Below are 12,744 nucleotides of genomic sequence, written 5' to 3'. Positions count from 1 at the left end.
CCCATCCCTGCACACTGCTCCGAGAGGCCACAGAAGCGGCAACACCTGGAGCAGGTTGGGATGAAGGGGGGTCTGAGCTGGAGGCTCTCCTCCCCCTGTACAGGCCCTTGGCAGTGACAACAACAATGGCACTGGACGTGGGGGACACCACGCTGGCCCTGCATGGCACCAGGACATGGGGGACACCACGCCAGCTCTGCACAGCACAAGGGACTACACGCTCACCCTGCACGGCAGCACGGACATGGGGGATGCCACGCCAGCCCTGCACTACAGTGGGGACATGGGGGATGCCACGCCAGCCCTATTCAGCACCAGAACACAGAGGATGCCACGCTGGCCCTGCTCAGCCAGGGACAGGGGACACCACACCAGCCCTGCTCGCCTCTAGGGACACGGGGGTGCCCACGCTCAGGGAGCACTGGGCCCCAGAGGGAGGGACATGGGGTGCAGCAGCGAAGGGGCTGTGTGCCCAGTGACCTGATGCCACATGAGTGCTCCCCACGGTCCCTGCCCGTGCCCAGGGATGGTCCCCAGCCCCCCAATTCAGCCCCGTGCACCAGGCCTGAAACCTGCGGCTGCATCAGCACCATGAATAATTCAGTCCCGGGTGGAACGCCTCAACAGAGCAGTTATATCGTACAGAGAGCAGATACTCACGGAGCTACACACACGTACACACACAGATACACACGTACACACACACGCACACCCCCGCAGCCTCACGCCTGGGCACATACACCCGGGTGCACACACAGAGACGTGCAATCCCAGCCGCAGAGATGCACCCAGGGAGATACCCATGGAGCCACATCCAAACACCCCCACACGGAGAAACACCAACACAGCCACATCCAAACACACATATGCCAGGGTACACACCGATACACAAACACAGACACGCACCCAAACACAGACACACATGCACACCCAGCACGCACGTACACACGCACAGACACGGGCAAATGTGTGCAGGCACCGGCAGCCCCGCTGCACACACGCACAGTCCGTGCACACACGCTCCACGCACACGCAGATGCCTCCAGCTCTGCCCTGCCTGCCCGGCCGCAGCCCCCTGCCCATGCCCAGGCCAATCCACCCCCCTCCCGGTGCACCGGCCCGGCCCGGCCCGGCTCCCCGGAGGCTGCTCCCGGGTGCAGGGCAAGGGCAGCCCGGCCGGTGCCCGGCCGTACCGGGGGTTGCACCGGGGCCGGCGGGGCGATCCTGTGCAGCACCGAGCACCCGCCGGGGATGCTCCGCCGCCGTCAGCCCCCCTTCTCCGGGCTGACCCCCCCGCCCCAACCCGGGGCGCCGCCGGGGGGTACCCGGCACGTTTACGGCCCCCGCCCGCGCCGCACCGGGGAAGGGCCGGAGATGCTCCGGGGCCGGGCAGGGCGGCATCCCGGGCTGGGCCCCGGGAGCAGCGGGCGGGATGCGGGCCCCGAGCCGCCGCGCCCGCTGCTGCGATACCGGTCCGCGCACCGCCCCCCCCAGCCCCACCGGCACCCCCGGCCCGGCCCGGCCCCGCCGCGGCGGCAACTCACTGGCTTTGCCGGGCTTGGGCCTCTGCAGCAGCTTCTGCACGGCCGCGATGTCCTCCGCCTTCACCGCCTGCACCAGCTCCTGGTCCTTGCCCATGGCTCCGCGGCGCCGGGGCTGCCGGCTGCGGGCTCACGGCCCGAGCATCCTCCGCGGCGCGGCGAGGGGCGGGCGGCACGGCGCGGCACGACTCGGCTTGGGCCCCCCCGCCCAGTCCGCTCCGGAGGCGGGGGCGGCGGCGGCGGCGGCGGCGGCGGCGGCGGCGGCGGCGGCGGCGGCGGGCGCCCGGGGCGGGGCGGGGCGCGGCGGGGCGGGGGGGCCGCACCGGGAGCGCGGGGGGGGGCGAGTTCCGGGGGGAGGGGGCGCACCGGCAGCGCGGGGGGAGGAGGAGGAGGAGAAGGAGGAGGAGGGGGCGGGAGCCGCCCCGGTGCCTGCGGGCGGGGCACGGGGATCCCCCTCCCCAGCGCGGGGGAAGGTGCCGGGGCCCGGGGAGCGCCCCGGTGGGAGCCGCCGCCGCCGCCGCCGCCGCCGCTCCTCAGCCGTGGCGTGTAACGAGCTGGCGGGTCTCTGCCGCCCCGGCAGCCCGGAGGGGAGAGCGGGGAAGCAAGGCTGCTCGGGGCCTCTTCTTCCTTGGGGAGGACCCCCGTGGTGTTGGGGGGGGGGGCAATGACCCCCGGGCTAGAGGAGCGGGGGCTGGCGGCCCGAGCAGAGCCAGCCCCGGCACCCCGTGCTCCCCAGCCCCGCTCCGGGGTGCCCTTCACCGGTCCCCGTCCCGCCGCTCTGCCTGGCCGTTGCAGTCACCGACCGTCAGCCTGTGGTGGCTGATAATGGGAACCAGGCTGGAGCAGCTTTTCAATTTCTTTAAATAAAGCCATTATTACTGCCTAATTTTCCACTTTTATAGACACAATGGCCAGTGACATTCGTCCCCTTCCACTTTTTTATGGCTTAAATGACTGCGACATTAAAGGTGTGGAGGGTGCCTTGTGCTGAGGGCTGAGGATGCTGCTGAACCAGATAGGAAATGGGGCCAGCGATGGACAAGGCATTAATTAACGGTGCCCAGTCAATGCAGACCACAGCCATCACTTGCACAAAATCATGCCCAAATTTCTGCCCTCCCAGATGGGTTATTGCCTAAAAGCCTTGTGGAGGTCCCAGCTCTGGCAAACCAATGTTGGGACACTTTGGTCCGAAAAGCTGGTACCCAGCTGGCCCCTAAAGCGCTGGTCACCGCAGGGCAGTGAGGCAGCCAGCTGCACGGGGACAGGCGGCTGCAGACCTGGGCGAATGCCTGTGGCAGAGGGAAAGATGGAACCAAGCAAACTCTAGACAAACATGAACAAAGCTCCTCCCTGATGCCCCCTGCCCACCTTGTGCTGGCCCATGCCCCCTAAACCGGAGCCCAAGGATGCCCTCCGCAGCCCCTGACTCCCTCCGCAGCCCCCAGCTCCAGGCTGAGCCCCCCCTCAGGGACGGCAGGGTCCGTCTCCTCTCCCTACCCCCACTTTCCAATCCAGGACATTTGGGTTGCCAGCGCGAAACGCCGTCTAATCTGCCCTCTAATCCCGCAGCCTGGCTGCGTGCGGCTGCACGGGGGGCCTGAGCCGGCGCGGGTCTCCCTGGGCTGGGGGCTGGGGCTCCGAACGCACCCAGGGGCCCAGGGAGGTCAAGGGCTTCCCTCACATCTGCCACCACTTGATAACAAATGAAGCTCCTCAACAAAGGTCCCTTTGTGCCCCACAGCTCTCTCCTGCTGGGCTCCCACACCCAGCACCCAGGGACCCAGCACAGACATGAGACGGGGCAGACCCTGTCCCGATGGCCTCACCAGACACCGGGACCTTTGTGACCAAGCCAGGACACAGGGCAGCAGGGCTGTGTGGGGCTGAGTGGGGTGCACAGAGCCATCCTGACCCTCCTCCCCTGCCTGAGCCAGGCTTTTGCAGAAGGAGCTCCAGACCGCCTCGCGTTTCTGTGGCTCCCTCCGGGCCCTTGCCAAGTCGGGTTGGTCTTTACAGAGCACAAAAATGTGCAGGGAAATGTCTGTGTCGCTGCCCTGCACACGCTGAGCAGAAAACGGCGCCCTGAACAGAGAGAGCTGTGGGTACGGGGAGGTTTGCCTTTGCCCCCCGCTCTCTGTTGCGGGCATGGGCACTATGGAGGAGCGGGCACGGGGAAACTCTTGCTTGCAGGAGCCGGAGGCACCACTGGCAGCGGGAGGGCTCACCCATGCAGGGGTCCCCCCGCTTCTCCCCCCCGACACGGCTGCCTTTCTGACAGCCGCAGGCAAGGAGCGTGGCGGAGGCCCCTGCCTGGGCGCGGGAGGGTGGACGGGCCCGGGAGCGCGCGGGGGGCCCCAGGCGCTGGATTAAAGGAGAGGAAGGAAGAGATGAAAGCAACATTTGGAGGATGGCTCAGCTCGGCGCAGGAAGAGAGCGCCGCGCTCGCCCCCCCTCCCAGCGATCAGGGGCTCACAGTGGCAGCCGCTGCTGAAAGCACCCACGGGGTTGGGGAGGGTGCTGAGGGGAGCCTGGCAGAGTCCCCATGCACCCCGCTCATGCACTGCCCCATCCTGGGTGCCAGCCCTCGCCCGGTGGCACGCAGCACCCAGCACCTGCGCCGGGCTGAACCCCGTCCTGCAGGGAGGGCACGGCCGCCCTCGAGGGCAGCACGAAGCACACGGGCATCCCATGGGCTGCCCTCTCCCTGCCCTCCATCACGGCTCTGCCCCGTGGCTGCCAAACCCTCCAGCCTGCACGGGGAGGGGGCAGAGCCGCAGCCCCCGCCAGCACCCAGCAGCATCTACGAAAATACTTTATTGTGGAAGTGGGATGTGCAGGAGCTCTCTGTACAGTACAAACCAACAGCAGCAACGCAGTCACCAGCACACAGACACTCAACGGCAGCACCCAAAGCCCACCTTGGAGGGGCAGTGGGAGCCGCAGGGGGGATGGCCCCTATGTCACCTTGGGCCTGGCGTTGAGGCGGATGATGGCCCGGTAGTCCCGCACCAGGTCCCGCAGCTGGTCCAGGTAGGGGTTGATGTTCTCCTCCATCCACTCCTCCACCGTGTCAGGGAAGTAGACCCTCTCCAGGTGGGTGCGCAGGTCACGGACGAAGCTCTCCCAGTCCTCGTGGAGCCTGGCAGGGGCAGAGCGGGGGGTCCAGCTCTCTCCTGCAAGGCACCCCATAGCCAAGCCCGGGGCCCCTCCCAGCCCCACGCAGGCCCCCAGCACCACGTACTTCAGCACCTTGCTGCCGAAGCTCTCCATGTTGCGGGGGTTGCCGAACTGGTGCTTCCGGTGATAGAGGCTGAACCAGCCTTTAATGGCGCTGGGGAGGCATGAGGGGAGTGGGGGCACAGAGGCCACCTGGGGATGGGGAACTGCACGCTGGGCAGGTCCCCTCCCTTGCCAAAACTCTCGTGCTCCAGCCCGGAGGCCAGAGACAGCCAACCCCGCTGCCTCCCACCACCCGTTACCTTTCCTCCTCCAGGGCTTTAAGGATGCTCTCCTTCAGGTGGCCATTAACCTGCTCGACCATGTGGTAGATCTCCGCGCCAGGGAATGCTCCCCTGCCCTCACTGGGGGATAGGACAGAGGAGGAAGAGGTGAGAACCCAACACGTGGGGTGCACCAGTCGTGCCAGGGCTCCGGGCTGGGTGAACCCCAGCACCCTGCATGGCTGGAGGACACCCATCCCTGCCCCAGGTGGGTCTAGGACTGGGGAATTTGGGTAAGCAACCTGCTGCTCCGCTCCAGCGCATCCCTTCTGATGCAACTGGGGGCAGCAGTGCCACGCACCAAGTGCTCTGCTCCAGCTGCATGCTCTGGAAGCCCAGCGCGTCCAGGACCTTCCTCTTTGTCTCTTCTGTGAAGCCCCCTGGGGAGGGCAAGGAGAGGGGCAGAGGGGCCCGGGCCATCCCACTGTCAGGTGTCCCCCGAAACTGGGGGAGCTGAAGCTCTCCTTCCCCTGCTTCCCACCCCCCTCCCAGCATCCTTCCCTGCCTGCAGGACAGGGTCTCTGGGTGAGGGACATGGGGGATGAGCCCAGCCGCGAGGGCTGGTCCGGTGCCGGCGGCAGGGGGGTGGCTCACCGTTCACCAGGGTCTGCAGGCAGATGGCCAGGGAGGGGATGCCGACGGGCAGCAGCTCGCAGAGCACCGAGTAGTGGTCGTACCTGCGGAGCGGGGCCAGCCGTGCCATCGTCTCCTGTGCCACTGCCGGCAGGGCCGTGTGGGCACTGGGGAGGGTGGGGGTGCCGCCGTCCCTCACCTCTGCCAGCCGGTGAGGACGATGCCCTGGAAGTGCAGCGGGGCCAGCCGTGGCAGGGCCTGCATCACCTTCAGCCAGCTCAGGTGGTTTTTCAAGTGGTAGCTGAGGGGGGGCCAGGTCTGTGCCGGTCCTGTGGTGCCCTTGAAGGCGCTGGCGAACCACACCGCTTCGAAGCCGCTCTCCGCGTACTTGGTGAGGAATGGCCCTGCAGAGGGACAGGCATGAGCCACCCGTGCCACCATCCACAAGGGGTTAGCGGGGGGGTCACTGGGGGGTGTCCTCCCCGCCAGCCCCCAGAGCCTGCACGCCGCCTTACCGATCTGCTCAGCCTCGAAGTCGGGTGCGTAGAACCACACCACGGGCAAGACATGCTTTGCTATCCCGGACTCTGTGGGGGGAGCAGAGATGGGAACGTGGGCACTGGTGCCAGTGGCAGGAGGATGCCTGGGGGTCCTCATGCTCCCCCGAGACCCATGTCCCCACAAGGCCAGGCGTGGGCTCCTGCCGGCCACTGGGCAGGACATCTGTCAGGGTGGCCACGTGGACCAGCACAGCCGACCCCCAGCTCAGGTGCCACCACTGCCATCCCCATCCTCTCACCCCGCAGGGCTCCCACGCTGATCTTCCTCAGCATGTCGTCCCACATGAGCGCCCGCAGCCCCCTGTACTGCGTGGCGATGAAGCTCAGCACCTCCTTGATGTGCTTCAGGTACATGGTCCCCGTGTCACCCCTGTTGTGGCTCATCCAGTTCTTGGAGTCCATCCCCTCTCCAAGATGGAAGACCTGGATTTAGGGGGGAAAAGGTGGATGCTCAGCACCCCTGGGAGCACACCTGTGAGTGCCCAGGGCGAGGGCTGGGGTCCCTGCATGGCCCATTGCCCACCTCATCCGCGCCGATGTGGATCCAGGTGGAGCGCCTGTGCTTCTCGATCACCTGTGACAAGATGCTCTTGAGCAGGGCCAGGGTGTCGGGGATGTGGGGGTTGAAGCTGTTGGGGAAGCGCTCGACCTCCCGCAGGTGCTGGTACTTCTCGTGCTTGAGGATGAACTGCGCGGGAGGAGCCATCAGGGGCGAGTTTCCAGGCCATGGGCCAAGGGGATGTAGGATGAGGAGCAGGAATGGGACCCCCTACCTCCACATGCCCAAAGGTCTGCACCAGGGGAACCACCTCCAGCTTGTGGAGCTCGGCCAGCTGCTGGATCCGCTCGATGTCCTCCTCGCTGGGAGGGCAGGGACAGGCTCACCAGGGGATGCCAGGGCAGAGGGCGGAGTGTGAGGGCACTCCCTCCTCCTTCTCCTCCTCCGGCACCCTGCCCGTGCAGCCCTGGCCACCCCATGCCTGTGTGGACTTTACTATGGGGACACAAATATTGACCCGGCGGGGCAGGGAGCTGGTCTGATGGCGGCACAGCCCGGCACTCTGACCACGGTTATCACGGGTCCAGGTGGGTCACACCCAGCCTCTGGCACACCGGGACCTGCCAGGGCTGCACCGAGTCGGCAGCCCCCGGCCAGCTCAGCACGCAGCCCCGGCTCACCTGTAAGCATACGGGGACTTGAGGATTTCCAGCTCCCCCTTGAAGGGGAACATGTCCTCGTACTCGATGAGGATGCCGTTGGCTCCCAGCTGGGACAGGAGGGGGAACACCTGTGGGGCAGGCAGGGTGGACTCAGACGGTGGGGACGGCACAGTCCCTGGGGACCAGCAGGGACAGCCAGCAGGTCGAGCCTTGCTCTGCCTCTGCCCCCTCGGCACGTCCCTCCCTGGCGCCTCCCGCCAGTCCCTGGGCATCCTCACCTGCTCCAGGTAGGAGACCCTGGGCGCAGCTCCCTTGAGGTCCAGGTGGACCAGCCTCATCTCGGTGGTGCTGGCATCCCTGGGGACCTGCTGCCCAGGCTCTTGCCTTGGGGCCGTTATCTTTGCCACGGGGATCTTCACAACCTGGCTCTGGGGGCCGGTGTCCAGGATGGTGTCACCCGTGTCCCCCCAGAACCCGCTGTCCTTGCTGACGTGCTTGTGCAGCTCCAGGGTAAAGCTGCAGGGAGTGGAGCAGGGCTGGGGGTGCCGCAGGGCACCAGCTGGCCCCCAGCACCAGGCCCCCATGCAGGCATGGCCCAAGGGCTCCCTACAGACCCCGACCCCACTGGGGACACCCACCCACACCTGGGGTCCTGCTGTCACCTCACCTGTCGCGGAAGAGGAACTTGATGCCGGCCAAGGCCACGAGGAGCAGCACGACGAGGCGCAGCAGGTTCAGCCTGTGGCTCCGCTGGAAGGCCATCTCTGCGGGGCACACACAGGGGTCCGGCCATGCAGCAGCACCCCGAGGGACCCTGGGCACAGGTGACCCCGCGCAGCCCCACGTACCATGCCCTGCTCCCCTGACCAAGGCAGCATAAGACCCAGAGAAAGGGGACACAGAAGACACCCCTCCCACCACCCTGGTCCCCGTCAGAGACATGCCCCTGGTGCACCCATGTCCCTCTTACCTCATGTGCCCCAGCACGGGGCCAGTGGCCAGACCTGCCTTTGCCTCTGCCTGCAAGGGCACAGCCTCCTTGGGCTCTGCCAGCACAGGAACAAACACAGCGGTGGCTGCAGGGCAGGTCCCCACTGGGGGATCCCCTTGAGCTGCCGTGTCACCTCCGAGAGGAGGGCTGTGTCACGGGGCGGCTGGGTGGGGTGGCATCACAGGGTGGGCACGGAGCAGCCAGGTCCCGGCCAGGCACGGGAAGTGACACCCCTGCGGATGGAGGAGAGGTGGTCAGTGACCTCCAGGACACGCTGGGCTGCTCCGAGGATGGGCATGAGCATGGGCACCACCATGGGCACCACCAGCGTGAGGGCGGCAGCCTGGATTCCCCCAGCACCCACAGGGACAGGCACACGCCGTGCGCAGCCAACAGCATCTGCCCGGAGAGGTAAATCCCACCCGGCACCATGGAAAGGAAGGGGCATGAGCTGCTTCACCCAGTGGAAAATAACCTCGGAGCAGGGCAGGAGCCCAGCGGGGTCCGTCCACCTGGGGTTAGAGCTTGGCAAGAGGAGCTGCCACTTTCCCTGCAGAGGGGGAGAGGGACGAGGGTGCTGCCGCTGCCGGGGGCTGCGAAACACAGCACTGCGCGGGGGGAGGCTGGGCTGGTCAAACCGATGTATTATCCCTCATGGGATACGTAGGACAGGCCACGCAGGGTGCAGGGAAGAGCTCGTGTCAAAGAGCTGTCACCATTAAGATTAATAAAATTCATCTGAAATCTTTTTTTCCTAAACCAATTTTGAGAACTCCTGAGATGGGGATCTACCAATTCAGAGGAAAGTGAGACCCAAACCAAGGGCAGTCTCTGCAGGGGAGGGGGCAGCAGGTGCCCCTTCCCTGGTGCCCCCCACGGCCACAGCTCAAGGGGTTGTGCAGAGATTTGTACCCGCTGGTGCGTGACCAGCCCGGACACCGAGACCCACAGCAGCATCCCATGTGGCACCGTGGCTGCGGCGGGAGATGCTCAGCCAGGCCAGACCCCGTTGAGCAGCAGCACCAGGGGCACTGCCACAACCGGGGACACCGCTCCCGTGAGCCCCGGGGAGCCACCAACCTCTGCAGCCCCAACACAACCCCCTGGGAAAGGGTGGCATTGCAGTGGAGAACGCCAAGGACAGCCTGTGCCCCCTGCTCCTGCAGCCCCCTCGGGGCTCCTCCTTGCCCAGGTGACAAGGGGACAGCGTGACGCCTGCTCCCACCCCGGGGAACCCAGAGCCACCCTACTGTGGGCAGCACATCTCCCATGGTCCCTGCAGCACAACGGGCAGGAGGCAGCACGAATCCTCCTGGAAGCTGCACACAGGAAGCACTAACATAATTTCTGCCCTTTTTTCCCCTTTTTTGGCAATTCTGGCGTGTGTGGCAAGGCAGGGATGGGGCAGCGCATCAGCACCCCCGGGCAGCCCCCCAGCCCAGCAGCCACTGTGGGCGCTGGGGCAACTGCCACCAGCCCTTTTAGTGACTTGCCACCCAAACACGCTGAAGTTTAGGGTTAAATTACACGTTGCCAGATTTGGGAACTGAAAAGCAGATTTTGGCTCCTGCCGGCGCCCAAGCGGCTCAGCTGATCGCGAGGGTTTTGTTTGTGCTGCCAGAGCAGTGGCACCGGGGGAGAGCCGCGCTGAGCCGCCCTGCGCCTCCGGCTCTGAATGAGCCCTTTTGCTAGACACAGCCCTAATCCCTGCCGACACGCTCCTCCTGCACACTGCCACGGGGCACAGGGCGGGCACCACGGCTGGGACCCTTGGTGTGTCCTGCAGAGCCAGCGCGGGACATGCTGTGCCCAGAGCACGAGGCCCCAGCAAGGCCACATTGCGGGGCAGGGCAGCACCATGCAGGAGGGAGCTGGAGCATCCCTGCTCCGTCCCCGTCACCCGGTACCCATGCGTACCCAGTCCCCTGGTGCTTACACACAGGAGGCAGGGCAGGAGCCTATTTTTGGGGCAGTTTGTGCCCACGCTGTCCCCTGTGCTCATGTCCCTACGTGAAAAACATGCCTTATGCTCAGCGCTGCACCTGCTGTGCTGCAGGGGACAAACACAGCACCCGCTCCTTGCCCTGCCTGTCCCTGCTGCATTTCCATCCCGCCCGGCCCTGGATGCTCCTGGCAGCTCCAGCACAGCCCAGCAGGGTTGTGCCAGGCTGGGGATGGCTGCCAGCCCAGGGCTCACCTCTGATGGGTGCACGGGAAGAGAGGGGAGATCCACGGCCCCCAGGCACGGGGCAGGCGGGAGCAGGGAGCCCAGCACCCAGGAAGGCCATAAATATGCAAAGTGCTAATCATGCTGTCATGGGAACACAGCGCCTGATCGGAACGGGGATAAATATTTAGACAGACGCTGTCAGCTCGCCAGGATTTGGCGTTTTTAATATATGTTATCTTATTTAAAGAACAGGTTTCCAGGGCTTGAGCATCCCTGGCACAGGCCAGGCGAGGGCAGGCGGGATGGGCGTACGCCAGCAGTGGGGCGCAGCACCGAGGGGTGATGAGGGGCAGCCACGATTCTGTGTCCCTGTGCCGACAGGAGATCCCTTCGCAGCGAGGGCTCGGCTGATTGATGCCGCTGGTCCAACCCAGCATCTCGCCGCTAGCACCCGCTATATTTATTAATTTGACATCTTCCACTGACAACCCTTTGGGGACAGGGCTGGCATAGTCCCTCGGAGGCTGGGAAGAGCCCATGGCTCCTCACAACCAGACAGCCTGACTCAACTCTCTTAGCAGCTGCTGTGTGAGCTGGGGGCTGGGCCCCCGACCCCTCCCCTGCCTCCACGCAGCCCACATGGGTTTTGCTTCCAGCTCCCGGAAACCAGCCCAGCTCCCTGCTTACCTTCGCGAGCCAGGAGAGGAGAATGGAAGCAAACCCAAACCTCAGCCTGGAGAGAGCAGGGTCACAGGGAGGACAGAGATGGGGTGGCAGGTGCTGACCGCAGCCCACGGGCCAGTGGAGAGGGTTTTGGGTGCCACCGCAGGGTCTGCATGCTGCCCGGCTGCCCACCGCCCTGCTCCAGCATTCCCCAGCCATTGCCATGCCAAACCCTCGCTCCCGTCGGCGACGACGGCGTGGCCGTGGGAAGAGTGACGCCGCTCCGTGCACACTCATGTGCACGCTCACGCGCTTCCAGAGCCTTCCTCGGTCAGCCCAGAAGAGAATGTCCCTGTCCCTCGCACCCAGCCCGGGTGTCCCCCGTGGGATGAGCTACCCGTCGCCAGGGGCCACGGCATTGCAGCCCCATGGCTAGGGGCTCCTGCGTGGGAAGGTTGCAGACCGTCCCCCCCCGCGGGACTACAGCCCCCACGGCAGCAGGAGGGGACTGCTCCCCTGGCCCCCGGACAGAGGTGTCCCCTGTTCCCGCTCCGGGACGCTGGGGCACACCCAGCACAACCCTTGGGCATGGGGAGGGGGGGGCTTTCCGCATCCCACCCAGCCCAATGCGCTGCCGGGGCTCCACCCGCAAGCCTGGGGCACCCCGAGCCGCGTTCCCCCGCGCCACGGTACCCCTCGGGCATCCCTGCATCCCACGGCAACCTGCAGGCTCCGCTGGGCATCCCTGCGGCACCGGTCCCCACTGCGGCACCGGGCATCCCCCCGAGCATCCCTGCATCCGCCCGGGCATCCCTGCATCCGCCCGAGCATCCCTGCATCCGCCCGGGCATCCCTGCATCCGCCCGAGCATCCCTGCGGCACCGGGCATCCCTGCATCCCCGTTCCCTTCTGCGGCCCCGAGCATCCCCGGCCCTTACCGGCAGGTGCGGGGCCGCCGCGGGCACGGCCGGGAGCGGACGCGGGCACGGACCGCCGCCGCCGCTCCGCTCTTAAAGGGCCCGGGCGGCGCCGGTGCCGCGGGCGCTGCGGCGGTGCGGTGCGGTGCGGTGCGGGGCCGAGGCCGAGCGGCAAGGGAGGAGGGATGCTCCGGCTCCCGCTACCCGCCGTGCGCAGCGGGGCGGCACCGGCAGGGCGGGGACGGTGCCACACGCCCCAGTGCGACACCCGCACGGCGGGGGACACCGGCACAGGGCGGAGACGCCGCTCTCCCTGCCTCGGGGTGGCACCGACCCAGAGGGTTGGCCGTGCCCTGTGTGTGCCAGGTGTGTGCCCGCCCCGTGTGCCCGGTGCCCGCCCGGTGCCCGACCTCCCCGCCGTGCTCGGCGCTGCACAACCGCCCTCGGCGCTGCGCCCCCTGGCGGCGCGGCTGGAACCGGGCTCCCGCTCCCGCCCCCCTCCTCCTCCCCGTGCCCCGTGGTCTCACCTCACCCCCCCCCACTCCCCGCACGTTAGTATCGCCCGCCGCCGCGCTCGTGCGCATGCGCCCTCCGGCGGACGAGGCTGCGCGCTGAGGCGGGGCGCCGTGCGCATGCGCAGCCGCAGCCCCGGGGTCCCGGCGCAT

At 66.9% G+C, this 12,744-nt stretch overlaps 2 protein-coding genes across 4 annotated transcripts in view; both read right to left on the bottom strand.

Annotated features, from left to right (window-relative positions):
* The window catches only part of CASKIN1 (CASK interacting protein 1), a 34,274-nt gene extending 32,490 nt beyond the window's left edge, over positions 1 to 1,784 (bottom strand). For both annotated transcript variants that reach the window (XM_063344307.1, XM_063344308.1), the window contains exon 1: positions 1,545 to 1,784. In XM_063344307.1, coding sequence (XP_063200377.1) covers positions 1,545 to 1,638 — 94 coding nt within the window. In that variant the 5' untranslated portion in view covers positions 1,639 to 1,784. The remainder of the gene's footprint in view (positions 1 to 1,544) is intronic.
* A 2,559-nt stretch (positions 1,785 to 4,343) lies between these two features.
* LOC134520056 (hexosaminidase D-like) lies at positions 4,344 to 12,529 on the bottom strand. Of its 2 annotated transcripts, none has more exons than XM_063344989.1 (15): positions 12,101 to 12,529; positions 8,309 to 8,562; positions 8,006 to 8,102; positions 7,617 to 7,854; positions 7,357 to 7,466; positions 6,951 to 7,038; positions 6,701 to 6,865; positions 6,417 to 6,600; positions 6,133 to 6,204; positions 5,817 to 6,021; positions 5,639 to 5,721; positions 5,346 to 5,424; positions 5,024 to 5,125; positions 4,786 to 4,875; positions 4,344 to 4,683 (listed from the first exon to the last, which is right to left on the bottom strand). In XM_063344989.1, the coding sequence occupies exons 3-15, from the start codon at positions 8,098 to 8,100 to the stop codon at positions 4,500 to 4,502; spliced, it is 1,695 nt and encodes a 564-aa protein (XP_063201059.1). In that variant the 5' UTR covers positions 8,101 to 8,102; positions 8,309 to 8,562; positions 12,101 to 12,529; the 3' UTR covers positions 4,344 to 4,499. The 2 variants fall into 2 exon arrangements, with proteins under 2 accessions (XP_063201059.1, XP_063201060.1); XM_063344990.1 differs by having other exon boundaries at positions 4,512 to 4,683; positions 4,794 to 4,875.
* Between the last annotated feature and the right edge of the window lie 215 nt (positions 12,530 to 12,744).

The sequence above is a fragment of the Chroicocephalus ridibundus genome, chromosome 8 (genome assembly GCF_963924245.1).
Source record: "Chroicocephalus ridibundus chromosome 8, bChrRid1.1, whole genome shotgun sequence".
NCBI lineage: Eukaryota > Metazoa > Chordata > Aves > Charadriiformes > Laridae > Chroicocephalus > Chroicocephalus ridibundus.
This window is presented reverse-complemented; position numbering and strand designations above follow the sequence as displayed.

Coding starts and splice junctions, on each gene's coding strand:
- LOC134520056 (XM_063344989.1), bottom strand. CDS start 8,100: ATGGCCTTCCAGCGGAGCCACAGGCTGAACCTGCTGCGCCTCGTCGTG. Junction 6,022..6,132: donor CTTCGAGGCTGAGCAGATCG/GTAAGGCGGCGT, acceptor GTCCCTCTGCAG/GGCCATTCCTCACCAAGTAC. Junction 5,425..5,638: donor CCTGCAGACCCTGGTGAACG/GTGAGCCACCCC, acceptor TGCCCTCCCCAG/GGGGCTTCACAGAAGAGACA.